At 38.5% G+C, this 14,312-nt stretch overlaps 2 protein-coding genes across 2 annotated transcripts in view; one reads left to right on the top strand and one right to left on the bottom strand.

Moving 5' to 3' along the window:
* The window catches only part of ELP4 (elongator acetyltransferase complex subunit 4), a 140,668-nt gene extending 131,640 nt beyond the window's left edge, over positions 1-9,028 (bottom strand). Inside the window, exons 1-2 of the mRNA XM_065839337.2 lie at positions 8,844-9,028; positions 3,286-3,321 (exon numbers count right to left, since the gene is read on the bottom strand). Coding sequence (XP_065695409.1) covers positions 3,286-3,321; positions 8,844-9,003 — 196 coding nt within the window. The 5' untranslated portion in view covers positions 9,004-9,028. The remainder of the gene's footprint in view (positions 1-3,285; positions 3,322-8,843) is intronic.
* Positions 9,029-9,100: 72 nt separating this feature from the next.
* IMMP1L (inner mitochondrial membrane peptidase subunit 1) overlaps positions 9,101-14,312 on the top strand; it is a 34,884-nt gene continuing 29,672 nt past the window's right edge. The window contains exon 1 of the mRNA XM_065839338.2: positions 9,101-9,180. The gene's annotated coding sequence lies outside the window, so the exon portion shown is untranslated. The remainder of the gene's footprint in view (positions 9,181-14,312) is intronic.

Here is a 14,312-nt window from a genome sequence, read left to right as displayed (position 1 = left end):
TGCTTCAAGGCTTAGAATGTACAAGTATAGACCTGCTTTTAACTAGACAACTTTAAATAATTGACCTCAGCTACCAAGAAAAACTCTCCTACTGATAATCTTTAAAACATTTAGCTGTCGCTGACCTTGTCAAATCTAGAGCATCTTAAAGGTGCGTAAGAATTGGTTCTTACAAGGTACCCAGGACAGACCTATTTGTGCACCCTGTAACTCACTATGCAGAATGTGTTATATAAACAAGGCTTATATTTAAAAAACAAACTCAGATCCTCCCAGAAATTCTTCCTGAGGCTGGCAAAACAGACTGGAGGTTGGAGTGGGGAAAGGAGTGTGTCTAATCCACAGCTATACGATTGGCTTGTTTTGACAGGGGAGACTCTTCCAGAAAGCAAATCTTCTGGAGCAGTTCAAGATGGAACTACGAATAAGAGGTCTCACATTCATATTGAACAAACTGTTTTGATAGCGTTCAAATTTCATTTCATGCAGAGTCAGAATGCTTGTTTTACCACCTCTTAGCGACCCACTAGAGTAATATCTCTTGAAATTAAAGTACTAGTTAAAATCCAAAATATTCTTGCTGTATGAATAGAACCCAGGATGTCTCCAGTTCCTCTAGTAGCCAGGATCTTGCAGAAAACTACCATGTGCTTCAGCTCTCTAATTCTCATATAAATAAAACACTGTCAATAGAATATATTATAGAATTAAGTCGAACCGAAAATCATGATGCTCTTTATTATGAATTAGATTTTAAAACTTGTGCACTTATATTTCAAACGACATTTTACAGTCTTATCAAGTAACGTGTGCCACTACTACATCTCCAGAACACAACAGTTAAAATAAATATTTTAATACCCTGAATCTACTATTATTTGGTTAAATTAACCAAGATAATGTGTCAAATAATGAAGATGAGCATTTAATTTGCAAAGAGAGCTAAGCTAGAAGTAATGCCATTTATTTTGCCTTAGAGAATGTTGAAGGAAGGGGGAAGAATTTAACCTTTTTATAACACTTGGAATACAACGCAGAAAGATCTTCCTAGGAGGTTCATCACTGACAGTTTCAATCCTGTATAATATTAAGCTTGCCTATACTAATCTCATGACAGAATTTCTTGGTATACTGACAAGATATTCAAACAATGCAGTTACAATTCTACCTGTACCAACTTCAAAAATTAGTCTAAAAATTTTTAGACTAATGAGTCATGAATAAATATAGTTCTTACTTTAAGACCTTTTTGTATATAATTGTTTGTTTCAAAAGAATATAAGGTAAGTTTTATTTAGGAAAAAAAATCAGCTTTCAAACCTGAAAGAAGGATTCTCCTTTGTGTTTCTGTGAAGCTAAACTTAATATCGGATCACAAATAAACAGCCACTATAGGAGACAAGCAAATTAAAACCCACCACTGAGTATTGCTAGCTATGCACTCAGAGCAGGGGGAAAACAAACCCAAGTAAAAATCCTATGATTTTTAAGTCATTAAGTCTCGTCATCTCTTTCACCAGCACACCAAGTTCACTGCCTTTGCACTCGCTTCATCTGCTGCCATTCAGGTCAAGTCAAATGGACAGTAGCCAAAAGCAGATATTTAGGAACAGGTAATGAGAACTGAATAAGCAAATGTGATGCTTCACCCAAGCAGTTGCTCGGCCTCCTGCATCTCAAGATGCTCCTAAGCCAGACGTGGCATCTACTAACCCAGCAATGCAAATGGCTTTCTCTTCCATCAGCCTGCCCGGTTTCCCATTGAGACAACATTTTTTTTAACATCCACAACACCTTAAGCTGAAGCATTCTACCACTTCATTGTATACCATTTGAATAATGATTTCCTTTAGCTTAATGGCAATTTTCAAGCTAATATGTTCATTTGATACCACCCAGTCTATCTACTGGAAGGAGCAGTGTATATTGTTAATAGGAAGACAAAACAAAACTGATGTAGTTTCATAATCTCTGATCTGTGTAAAATACAATCAGTTCTAACATTTTTTTTCTTCTTCCTCTGTCCATAGCAAGATTGCAGCTCTTATCAAACTGAGCGAGAAAAGTAAGATCTTAACTGAAAGTAGCAAGAGAGAAAACTTCTACCATTTTTTCTGAATTCACAGAAATCTGGGTGAAATTTAATGAGAAAATTAAGCTCAACCAGCACTTTCTGCCCTTGAAAAAAAGCCACCTGCTTTCTTTTGTGGTCCTTAGTGTGCAGTCCTCCTTTGGCTTGTGGTGGCATCTTGCATGTTAGTGAGCTGACTCAGGGCACCAAGCAGACAGAGAAATCTCCACTCTTCGAACTAGCTGAGTTTTGTGTGAGATTGAAGAGCTGAGAGTTGAAAAGAACTAGCGCCAGCTCAAGGAACAACAAGATTGTACAGCAAAGAACAGGGAGAAGGATTTGGACAAGTCCCTCAGCAATAGTGAACTGCTGTACCAATACAGTTTTCATAAAAAATCTGACTTAAATGGTAGCCATTCCACAAATAGCCGAAACTGTAAGCACTTATAAGACTAACTTGTAAGAAGTTAGTCTTCCCTCCCAATTGTGGTTTTGGTGGATATGCTCAAACTAGGGGGCTGGGAAATGGTTCTTGGCTCTAAGGTCCAGCGTGTACCCTGGGGATATGAAAACAAGGTGTGTGCAATAGTCCTTTCCTCTTTGCTACGCTTTGGAGACAAAAGAAAGCTGGGCATCTCAGCTGCAATGGAGACGTGGTACAACCCACAAAGATAGGTTAAGTGTGCAAAGGGAATTCTGTTATAACCTATTTAAACATCCCCAGTGTGCCTCGTCCACCTCCCGACAGAAAGGAGCCTTCCGTCGGCTTTCTCTTAGTTGATTCTAGCAACCAAAAGATTAAAAGATTCTGTATATCTTGTCTTCCTCAGAAAGCCAAATTTAAACAAAATATCTTTGATATGATAAACAGTCTGAATCTTACAGGAAGCCAAGTAGTTTAGAAAATCTTAATTCATTTGAAATAAATCCAATAAACTCCTGAAATCTGCTAAATGCTCCACTTTCAAACTGAACTCTGCGTCATTCTTGTTGGGGGCTCAAACCTGTCTAAAAGCAGGGTTTTGATCCACCTCCAGTAATTCCTGAAATAGACAATAGTCCACCCTGAAGGCTACCCAAAGTGTAGGGGCCTGAGGGTTATACTTTCTTAATATCTGAGTTTAAAAAAACAATGAAAACACAGGTTATTTCATAAGTACATTAAAATGAGCGAAACATATCAGAATATCACTATCTATATATTCTATACTAACCAATAAGAAGAAGGGTTCCAACAGCTATGCCTCCACCTGGAAACAAAACAAAATGAAGAACAAAGTAAGACTACATTTAAATACTATGTTAGAGAACAATTAAGTTTTCTTAGTTTGTAAGTCAAAGAAAGGTGATAACGGGGAATTTAAAAATATAGAAGTGAACAACATTTTAATTACCTTTGCAATACTTCCTACAATTCTCTATTATGAAATAATTACACATTACATGTAATTATATATTACACATTACAATTACTTTCACAATATACTGTACTATCATCCTTGTGGTAAAAAGATCCTGCAGAGCTCTATGCAACTACGCTCAAGTACTACAATAACCATGTACGGTCTGAGCCAGCGAATTTTTACTTGGATGACTCAAGTGAGTAAACATTCTCCAAATTAAATCTGTATTAATCACTATCAAGCGCTATGCCTTTGTACCAAGAACCATGTATGTAAAGTGACCTACTAAGAAGTGTGCAAATTCCCACCCAAATAAATCAGGCAAAATCCTGGCTCCACTGTTTTTTATGTTATTACTGAATACGGACACAACAATAAGGCAGGTAGGACCCTACCCAATGAAACCTGGACTGACAGATCATAAACATCACAATACACATCTGAAAAAGACCTCTATACTATTAAAGTCTTTTATGGTATGTCTTGGACACAAAAACAACTCTATGAATGCAGTTGACTGAATTATTTGTTCAAAAACAGTAATACACTTTGACGGATTTATACATGGCCACTCTTATTTTTCTTTTTGCTTAAACAATTACAATAAATGCCTAGGTTCCAATAACGCATGACTGAATAACAGACAGAATAGAATATTCACAATATGTTTTGATACATAGATCCTTATCCCATTGATCTCAACAGTGTGGAGGACCAGAAAAAAAAAAATCTAGGTACTCCCATGGTGACTGTTCTATTTCCTCTTGGAGAGACATCAAGTGTAATTACATAACAGCAGTTTAAACAGTTGTCTCAAGAAGGAATTTTAACAAAGACAGTGAAAGAAGAATTCTTAGTTTACTTTATGTGAAGAGTTAACTATTTTATAATCTGAACTCCAAGACTGAATATAGTAGAAATCAGACTACAAATATTTTCATTGAACAATCATGTAAGACTGTGACAGGAAATCTCAGAATTCCTAAAAGCCTTTGAGTGGCCACAAGTAACCAGCCTATTTTGTGTGAAGGAAACTGCAGTATGTCTTCTGAAATTCGATACTGCTTTAAAAGCAAGTTAGGAGCAAACCCAATCACACCAGCCCAACATGCAAATCTCTTGATAAAAGAAGTCAGTTCTGGACTGCACAGATGGATGCTAACGAACAGGATAATTCAGTCCATCAACTGCTCACTAAATGTCACCTCTAAGAGCTTGTTAAACTTCACTTGAAATTGTTTCCAGTAGGGATTGGATCAACTTCTTATTCTATAGCTCTGCTATGAATGCCTGTAGCACCTGTAATATTGATATATACCCAGAAGGAAAAAGCTAATTTGTCTCCCATAGGCTAAAGAGTGCTAATATTGTTGCATAATAACACTTGAATTAAAACCACAACAGAATCACTTTGTCACCATATCATGATGTACCACAATTTGAGCAATGTATCACAGTGCAAATGTTTAGTCAGGTACCAACTTCATCATTGTAGTTCAACACATCACAGATTTTTTAAGCTATGCTCCTGAGTCAAGATGTACAAATGCATCAATATTTATGGCAAGCTTATCAAGTAATCAAATATTTCCTAGATATTTAAAAAAACCCCAAACACCTATAAGTATTGTTTATTGGAAAGTCAGAATCACTCATGAAATCTATTCTAATACACCATTTTTTCTTTCATTTTATTTGTTCAGGAGATAAATGCAAATGAACCCAAAAGATGTACTATGAAAACAGCCATAAGTAATGTATTGCCCCATAGCAATAAACACTTAAAATCTGAGTTATAAAAAGCTCACTTGTAGCCACCCCAGAAGTAGTGTCTCTTCTGCTTTTAAATTGCTTGCACAAGAGAGAATTTGTTTGTCAAACAGTATGTCAGCACAGTCAAAATCATCACAAGCTCTATTTTCCGATCATCAATTGTATGGTCTCCTTCTACAAGCCAGAGTTGTAAAATATGTGCACATACCCTGGTTACTAAAGGTAAACTCAGGTCAGAGGACTGGCTTTACATTATGATGTAGTGAACAGTTCAAACAAGTCTATTCTATTAGATGGAATGTAAAACTATCACAGTCACCGTGGTTACATATTCATTTACGATAAGCAACAATAACAGTAAATGAAACTCATAACAGATGACAGGAAAAAGTAGCAGGAACATTGACAAAATCAAAAGGAAGAGGTAAAATCTCCAAGTTCCCTAAGAAAACTGCTATGAAATTGTAATTCCTTCTTATTTTGTTATTTTAATTTTTCTTTAGCAGTATCTAAGGCAGTACTACATGTAAACAACTAAGCAGGATTGGTAACTTTCCCTTTGGTACCTACAACAATGAGATTTAAGACCTCAGGGACAGAAACACAACAAACCTTGCAACTTGGCATGTAACCCCATTGGTTTTGAAGTATATCTGTCACCTTTTTCAAACAGCTTGAAACAAAACTTTTGATACCAAGCATGTGATGGTTCTGTTACACAATAGTTACAGCTCATTATAGAGAACTCCTTCAGCACAAATCAGGTCTATAAACCTCAAAATTAAATTTGAATATAAAGCCTGGAAATGTTAGAAACACCTTAATGGTAACATGGCATTTGAAAGCCAGCAGTTAACTACTACTTACTTTTGAAAGGAAATGCACTTAATCAAGGAAGAGCTAGATATCAACAATAATGTCACAAATGAGCTTGTAGTTATAGGGTAAAAGAAATTCCTCCAGGTGTTCTCTGTCTCTTCCTCTCTTCAAAATTTTCTAACTAGACCTGTGTCTGATAACACTATGCTTTCCCTTACAGTTATTCACAAACTGTATTTTCATGTCTGGCAAATAAAACCATACCTAGCTTGCAGTTTTCAGACAAGGCAAACTCAAATGCAAGCCCAAAGCATGAGAGCTAGAAGTCTCTGCCTGGTGACCATTAAAAAACATGTCTATGAAAATATACCAGACTAATCCATTTTATAGTAACTTCCATTGGGAATTAATACCAAAAAGTTTGTCCTCTGCCCTTCGTGAACAGGAAAGTTAAATATTTTGCACAGTCAATTATTTAACTTCTAGGGGGCAAGATGAAAGAAAAAAAGTAACAGCCTTTTTTAAGAAACACATAACAGCATTCTGCAAGGCATTTCAGAAGCATTTCCATGCACACCCAAGAAGGACACAAAGGAGACCAAGTATTTCTACAGTCACCAGCACGGTGGCTGCATCAACAGCAGCTCAGTCAGTTGGTCAAGCGATATGACTGCTCCCCTTCATTCAGCACTCATCAGATCACATCTAGAATACAACACCCCGTTTCAGGCCCCTCAGTACAAGAAAGAAGTAAAGATAAAATTCAGTGAGCCAAGCAAAGGAGCACTGAGATGGGGCAAATGACCCAAGAGGAGTGGCTGAAGGAACTGGGCTTGTTTAACCTGGAGAAGAGAGGAAGACCCAGCAGCAGCCTGGTGGTACCTAAGAGAAGCTACAGAGAAGCCAGTTAAGCTCTCTGCTGAGGTGCACAGAGGGAGGGCAAGAACCAACAGGCATAAGTTGAAACAGGAGAAGTTCCACGTGGATATAAGGATAACAGAAAATTCTCTACAAAAATAACTAAGCACTGGACCGAGTTGTCCAAAGAGGCTGTGAAATCTCTGCCACTGCAGATTTTCAAGACCCAATGGGACAAAGCCCTGAACAACCGACTCTGAATTCAGTGCTGAATTCCTGAGGTCCCTCCCCAGACTCCAAAAATCAATGATTTTGTACAGGTCCACTAGCTGGGTGGTCTGTTTCCAACAATGTCTAATACTCGGTACCAATGGGAATTTCATTATAGTACAGAATGTTTGGCATGAATCTTTCCAGGCCTATCCACTCTGCCTTCAGAAATGAGTGATTTAAGGTCTAGGAGGTTACCAAAGATTTAATATAGGAATAGAGAGTTATCCAGTTTTTCAAAGATGCCACAACCCAGAAAACAAGTTAAAAGCATCTCCAAAAACTGCTGTTCCTAGGGTTGAAGAACTTTCTTGATGTTCAAGTGTAAAACTTGTTCAGGTCAGGAAATTAACGAATATTTAAAAGACAAGGAAAAGGTACTTTGGAAGGGATCCTGGGTTTACTGGAAGAAGTGTCCCCAGTTTGCATAACAAACCACTAATACAGTTACTAAGTGCCTGGACATTCAGGAGGCTGTCACCATGGGAGCTTGTCTACATCTTCTGACCTATGCTGTGCAAAATTCACTGGTAATGAAACAGAATATGAAGAAGAACTGGAATGTTCAATATAAGTCTTATCTTTATGCAATCAAAGGGTTTTACAAATTACACTGACTTAATGAAATACTTCTCTGTTAAGGAGGAAGAGCTTTCTCCATAAGGATGCCAATCCCTGATGTAAGTGCAGGTGTTCCCTACCGAACAGACACAACACACTCACAAAACATACAGAAGTGTGATTCTCCTTAAGATACGCAGGCTGCAAAAACTTCTTTATAAAATGGATACAAGCTCTATATTTATCATTACTCATATAGAATATTCTATAGAAAGAAAAGTGGTATATTCCCATATTCCATGTACTCCTCCAGGGATGAATGAACAAAGCTGAAGTCAAGCCTTCCTCACCTCAAAACAGTCCCATGTATGTACACTGAGAATGTATTGGAATTGCATTCAGTAGTTAGTACAAGGGTTGTACAGCCCTAGTGCATATAGATAAAACAGGCTGTTTATACACGTGAATTAGTTCCCAATCCAAATAATTCGTGCCAGTTTATGCCACAGATCATAACGCAGCAATGGTCACAAGGGATCAGTCCAGCATCTTCACACCATCAGTGAGCAAAAGCAGATTCAGAGGCAGCAAGAACAGCATCACACCAACGTAACATGGAAACACGGCATTTAGAACGATGCAGCCATGGCGAGCAAGGCAGAAAAGACACACTGAGAGTCCGGACTTAAGGTCAAATGCATCCTAAAAACTACCATACCGAAGAACCAGAACTATGCTACATTCGCCCATGAGCAAATTTGGCAAACATGCTTTTCAAAACTGAAAACTTTAGACTTGTGACAGTTTGAACTACGACAGGAACGTGTTAATAAGTAAATTTAGAGTAGCTCTCTTCTCTGGAAAGGTTTCTTACGCGGATTTAAATGGGTAAAAGGCAAAGGTACTTCACACGGCGGGGCGGGGGTGTCGAGGCGGGAAACGGCTCCTGGTTTGCCCCTTCCTCCCGTCATCCCCCCGGCCCCGGGAGATGTGGGGAGGGAGGAAAACCCTGCGGGAGCAGCTGCGGGTTGCGGAAAGGGAACGACAGGCAGGGCCCGGCAAAGGGGAAGGTCCCGCTCCCCACCAACCTAGCACACAGTCCAGGGAGGGGAGCCCGCTGGAGAGCAGCAGCTGCCCGTGGCGCACCGAAGGCCGAGTGCCCGCGACAGCGGCCAGGCGGCTGCCGGCCGCGGCTTTCCGCTGGAAGCTGGTGGCCCCGCATCCCCGCGGCGCCGAGGCTGCCGCCATCTCGGCTGCCGGGAGCTTGACAGGAGCCAGGGGACGCCGGGAAGAATCGAGCCCTTTCCTCGCCACCAATGGGAGAGCGGCATGGGAAAGGCGCTGTCCAATGGGAGAGCGCGTTGTTTACACGTCGCGGGCCAAAGGGGCGGGGAAGGGCCGGGGCGGCCGGTAGCGAGGGGGCAGGTGAGTGTGGCGGGGCCGGGCGGGAGCGGTTGGGGCTGCGGGTGCTGTTCCCGCGGGGTCCCGGAGCTCCGGTCGGGCTCGGGCGAGCCGGGCCTCAGAGGAGCCAGAAACGGGAGGCGATGGCCGCGTCTCGTCCCGCCTTGGTGCGGGGCCGGGGGTGGTTGCAGTACCGATGCTGCGGCCTCGCTACGAAGCGTCATTTCTGTGGGATCTGACCAACGGTTTGTGGATGTCTGCGACTGGAAATGCTTTAACAAAATAAAGGCATAAAGCGCAATTTGCCATTATTTTAAAAGAGTTCAAGAATTCATGAGCGTTAGTGGGATCCTATGCTGTAAATTCAACGTAACTGAGGAGGCTGAAACTTGGAGAGTTCTCTATTTTTAAAACATCACATCAGTTCTTCCATTGCTTACAGTACTGTCATTTTGGAGTCCAGATACTGCAATACTTCAGACATGACTGCTTGCAGCTGTGTGTAACAGTATTAAAAATTGCAGTATATCTATAGAGAACTTATTTTATAGAGTGCTTGTAACCCAAAGAGGATATCTTTGATAAGTCACCATGTATCGCAAAAAGAATCAAATAATATCTTATGTGTATTTTGTCTCAGTGATTTCCCACCCCATTCCAAGCAGTACATTTCCTTTTGTTGCTTCATGAGACAAAGTATTTCCTTGATTGTTTTTCTTTTTAGTACAACTTACTAACATAGTTTATATTAACCTTACAGGGTAAGTGTAAATATACATCCAGGGCTAAACCTTTCTTTTGTTTGTCCGTTTCTCATTGATATTTCTCTGACAGGTAGCTTTTATACTTTTTTTCCTTCCCTTCTTGTTACTTAATTTTCCTCCAGGGCAATTAAAACTAGAGGCCAAATAATTTTTTTTTTTCACTTTGGAATCCAGATTCTGTTTGCAATTGCAAACACTTGTGCTGTGGTCCTAGAATTTTTATGATTTCTTGTATAAAGTGCAAGTTTACTGGAAATCTCAACATCCCCTAAGCAGATATAATAGGTGGGTGTTGCTAAAAGAGAAAGTCTCATTTCCCTTTCCCCCTCTGCTTCCAGTGATTCAGTTCAACAAACTGCAGTGCACGTCAAATCTTTTTTTGAGCTGATTCAGCTCATTGCTCAGACTTGGAGCTACTGTACACTTTCTTAATAGGTTAATTTTGTGTTATGCTACTGAATTGATGAAATAAAGGGCGCATACAGACAGTGAGGAGGATGCAATTCAACCTTCCACTTTTTGCGGACTGTGACTGTTAATTCATTTTGCCATGTGAACCTCACAGCTCTTTCAGAATTTAGGGTTTTTAAAGTGATATTGTTGTAAATTTTGTGATTTTACATCCTTTAAAATATAGAGAAACTGTCTCTTAAATTGTAACAGGAGAGGCTGTTTCAGATTTTTTACAAAAAAAAAAAAGTAGATACAGGAAGTTCAGTATAATAACTGAACTTTAAAAAGTATTGCAGTAGTTTTGTTTGTGTTCATTTTTCTTCTGCCACATTTTAAGATGGTGGATACAGTTAAAGACCTACTGATTTAGACAGCAAGTGGAAAGAAGCTATTTTTCAAAGATTTAATTTTTTTAAAGAAATTGTAACTATTTAATATAATAAAGCTTTACAAGTGAATCAGTGCTTATTGAGAACACCACTAACAACAGCTGACTTTGTCTGAAATTAAGTGCAGGTAGAAAGAAGAAAATGTTGTATGGAATTTTTCTTTATTTTTAAGTCAATGGCGTTTCATTTTCAGGACTAATAATAGCTTGTTCATCCTCTTCGATACTAAAGGTTTGCTTGTGTTCACACATCCCACTTTCCAAAAGATGGATTTCCAACCATTGGTAAAAGATCCCACTAGCAGCTGTCAGATCAGAAAGCAAGACTGCAGGAGTTGTAACTCTAGATATTACTGGATAAAAATACACATTAGTATGTAGATAAAACCTATTTTTCCAACTCTATAGGTGGAATTGAAATGCAGAGAAACTAAAGAACATGGAGATAATTGCAAGTGATCAGGAAATGTTTTAGCAAGTTATTTCTTGTCAGCTGAGCTGTGGTCATACTCAGCTCATTGTGAGATGCAGAATTTTAAACCTTTCTGTCTAGGAGGTCTTTAAAAGGCATTTAGATGAGGTTCTTAGGGACATGGTTTAGTGCTAGAATTAGGTTAGTTTGTGGTTGGACTCAATGATCTTGAGGGTCTCTTCCAGCTGAAGTGATTCTGTGATTCTAGATTGGGATGTCAAACTGTAGAATAATCAACTTTCTCACTGTTTGTGTATTATCACATAGACCCTATCAAATGTTTGTCAGTTTTAACTCCAAATCCTAACTCTAGTATGAAGAAGTCAAGCTCTCTACTCTCCATTTTTCATAAACTTGCTGATCCAGTTCAACTACTTGCCTATCCCAAATGCAGATTCTAAGATGGGTTAAAAGGATTTTAGGTGAGAATTCCCTAAGGAAAAAATGGAGGGAATACAATGGGTGAGTGAGAGAGCAATCAAAACATCTGGGAAGAGGTATGCTTGGAATTCGATCTACAAGTATGTTTGCTGTTTCTCTACAAAAGCATAGCCTATGGATTTGGTGAAAATCCCAGTGTCCCAAAACAGCAGCACTTCTTAAAGTGTATTTTAGATATTTTGTGCTTGATAAGAGGAAACACACCTGTTGTGGCTGGCATAGCCTCTTTGTTTACCATATGCAGCCTACATGGGCTGCAGTGTAACTCTCTGGACCTTCAGTTAATGCAAGCTTAGGCTGTATTGCTTGAGCAGTGTTTCTCAACAAGATCATGTTATTGATGTAGATATTTTATTTTCCTTGATGTCAAATTAATGCTTTTGCTATGTTTTAGTTCTGCCTTATAAGACTCAGTGCATGCTCTTGTCCTTCCATGGTGCTATGCAAAATGCCTGCCATGTTGGAATAAAGCACATCAGTGCTTTTTATTTCAAAACCGTATTTCTGCCTGTTCAATTTTCAGTAATATTTTTCCTGTTGGGTTTATGTATGGAATAGAGAACTAGAAAACTGCATCTCAGTGGCAGTTTTAATTCATAATCTTATTAGGGTTTGCTGTTACATCGCCAAGCTGCTTCTCTCATCAGTTCTGGAATGTGATGGTATTAGACTGTACTGATTAAAGTTTTATAGTCACCAAATCAGATTAGCTGTTGAGTCACCTGACTAGGTTGGGTTTGCAGTCATGTGATCCAGCGCCCCGCTGGGCTCCCGCTGGGAGCCGAAACAAGGTAGTTTGCTTTGGAGATGTTCTTAAGTATCTAACAGCATGGGTCGTGGATTATGGCTGCAAAGAAGATGGCTTCATTTTCCTGATCTTTGAACTAGCTAGAATGGGATAAGTTTGAAAGTGCGGGATCTTCAGGCCATGAGCCAACAACTGGAAAGAATGTTTAATCCGGGAAGTTCTGACACCAAAAGACCTGAGTGTTTTTGTTTTGTTTTTTTCACTATGAAAAAGCTTAAAAACTACTTATCCAATCGGACTGTGGAAAAAACCAAGGATTAGTGGGAGGGTTTAAGACATACCAGTTGTGCGATATTATATAAAACATGATATGATTTTCTTCAGAAAGTCTCTGGATGTTACCTAAATGTATCCCTGTGAGTATACTGAACAACAGCAACGGGAAGAAAATTAGACCTGTGTCAAATTTGAACAGCTCTTTTAAAATATAAGTAAATAAATTAGGAGGCATGAGTTAAGCAGTAGTGCTGAAGACAATGGTTTAATAAATCATAAAGTTATTTAATATTTTGGTATTTTCGGATTATAAAAAAGGTACAGCATAGTATTACTGAAAGTTTCAGAACAGTAATATTGAATGTGTTGTAAGTTGAATGTACTGTCTTAATAAGCATCATACAGATTAGTGGTATATTTCATAGAGGTTATTTTTCTTCTGTTTATGATAAAAAGAGGTATTATCTTTTTTAAGAAATCGTATCAATTTAAAAATATTGTAAGATAGGACTAAAAGCAATGGGAAAAAACCCCAATTGAACAACTAGAAAAGTAGTATTATTTGTGTTATGGCTTTTGATGTTCTGTATCATTTTCCATACTGGGTTCCATGTCCATATAAAACTTCAGGATTAAAAACTAGAAATTAAGGCAGGTTGATTGTAGCCTTTTCAGATGCTTAACATCCAGAATTGTATTTAAAATTAAATACGAATGGCTGCCCTTGAAGTCACTTCAGCATGTCAGTGGAAGAGGTAACTTTGCGTTTCAACTGGGAAAACATAATTTAAATGCTTTGGTATTTTGAGTCTTCGTTTTTTGTCTTTCAATTGTATCTGCACATATTTCATTACATAGGCATTTCTAAAGCCAGGTAAATAATGTAGGGACTTACGAGTTATGGAAAGGTTAATACCTGTGACTTTTCAAGTATAATTTATTTTAGTGCAGTTTATGCAAAAGTACAAATTAACTTATATTACATGTGCTTTTAGAGCCCAAACTTCACTGAATATCTGTAAAAATATATGTATCATTCAAATTAGTTTATAGCTGCTATAGCACTTTTTCCTGATATGCTGGTATTACAAAGTTTAAGAAATGATACATCTCAGATTTCAAAAAAGGGTGATGTTTTCTGCTAAGTTTTTAGGGCTTTTAGTCTTCAAAGGCATTATTCCAAATAACCATGTTATTTCTATTACAAATCTACAGTATCAGGAGGTGCTGGAATACAGGCCATTTTTGCTCCTCACCTACATTGTGGGATTTTATAGAATACTCTCTTTTTTTAGCTATTCTTTGTCCATCATCTCTGCAGTATTGTGAGACCTGAGACCTCTGAAATGCTTTAGCAAAGTACTTTGAGGGCTGCCCATGGCCATCATCACCTTCAGAATTCTTTTAACACTGTAGCTCATGTCCGTTTGCTGAAACATTTTTAATGAGTTTTCATAATGGAGATTTTTCCTTCTCTTCTAATGTTAGCCAAAACCAAACAATAATGTTTCAACAAGAAATACTTCCGCAGTAGATTTCGAATTTAAAAGCAAAGAAAATCTGGGTCACAAGTCTTCTAGTTGCACAAACCCACCTGGCTGATCTATGAAGGAA

This window comes from Patagioenas fasciata, chromosome 5, assembly GCF_037038585.1.
Source record: "Patagioenas fasciata isolate bPatFas1 chromosome 5, bPatFas1.hap1, whole genome shotgun sequence".
NCBI classification, from domain to species: Eukaryota; Metazoa; Chordata; class Aves; order Columbiformes; family Columbidae; genus Patagioenas; species Patagioenas fasciata.
Note: the sequence above shows the minus strand (reverse complement) of the source record. Positions and strands in the feature narration are given on the sequence as shown.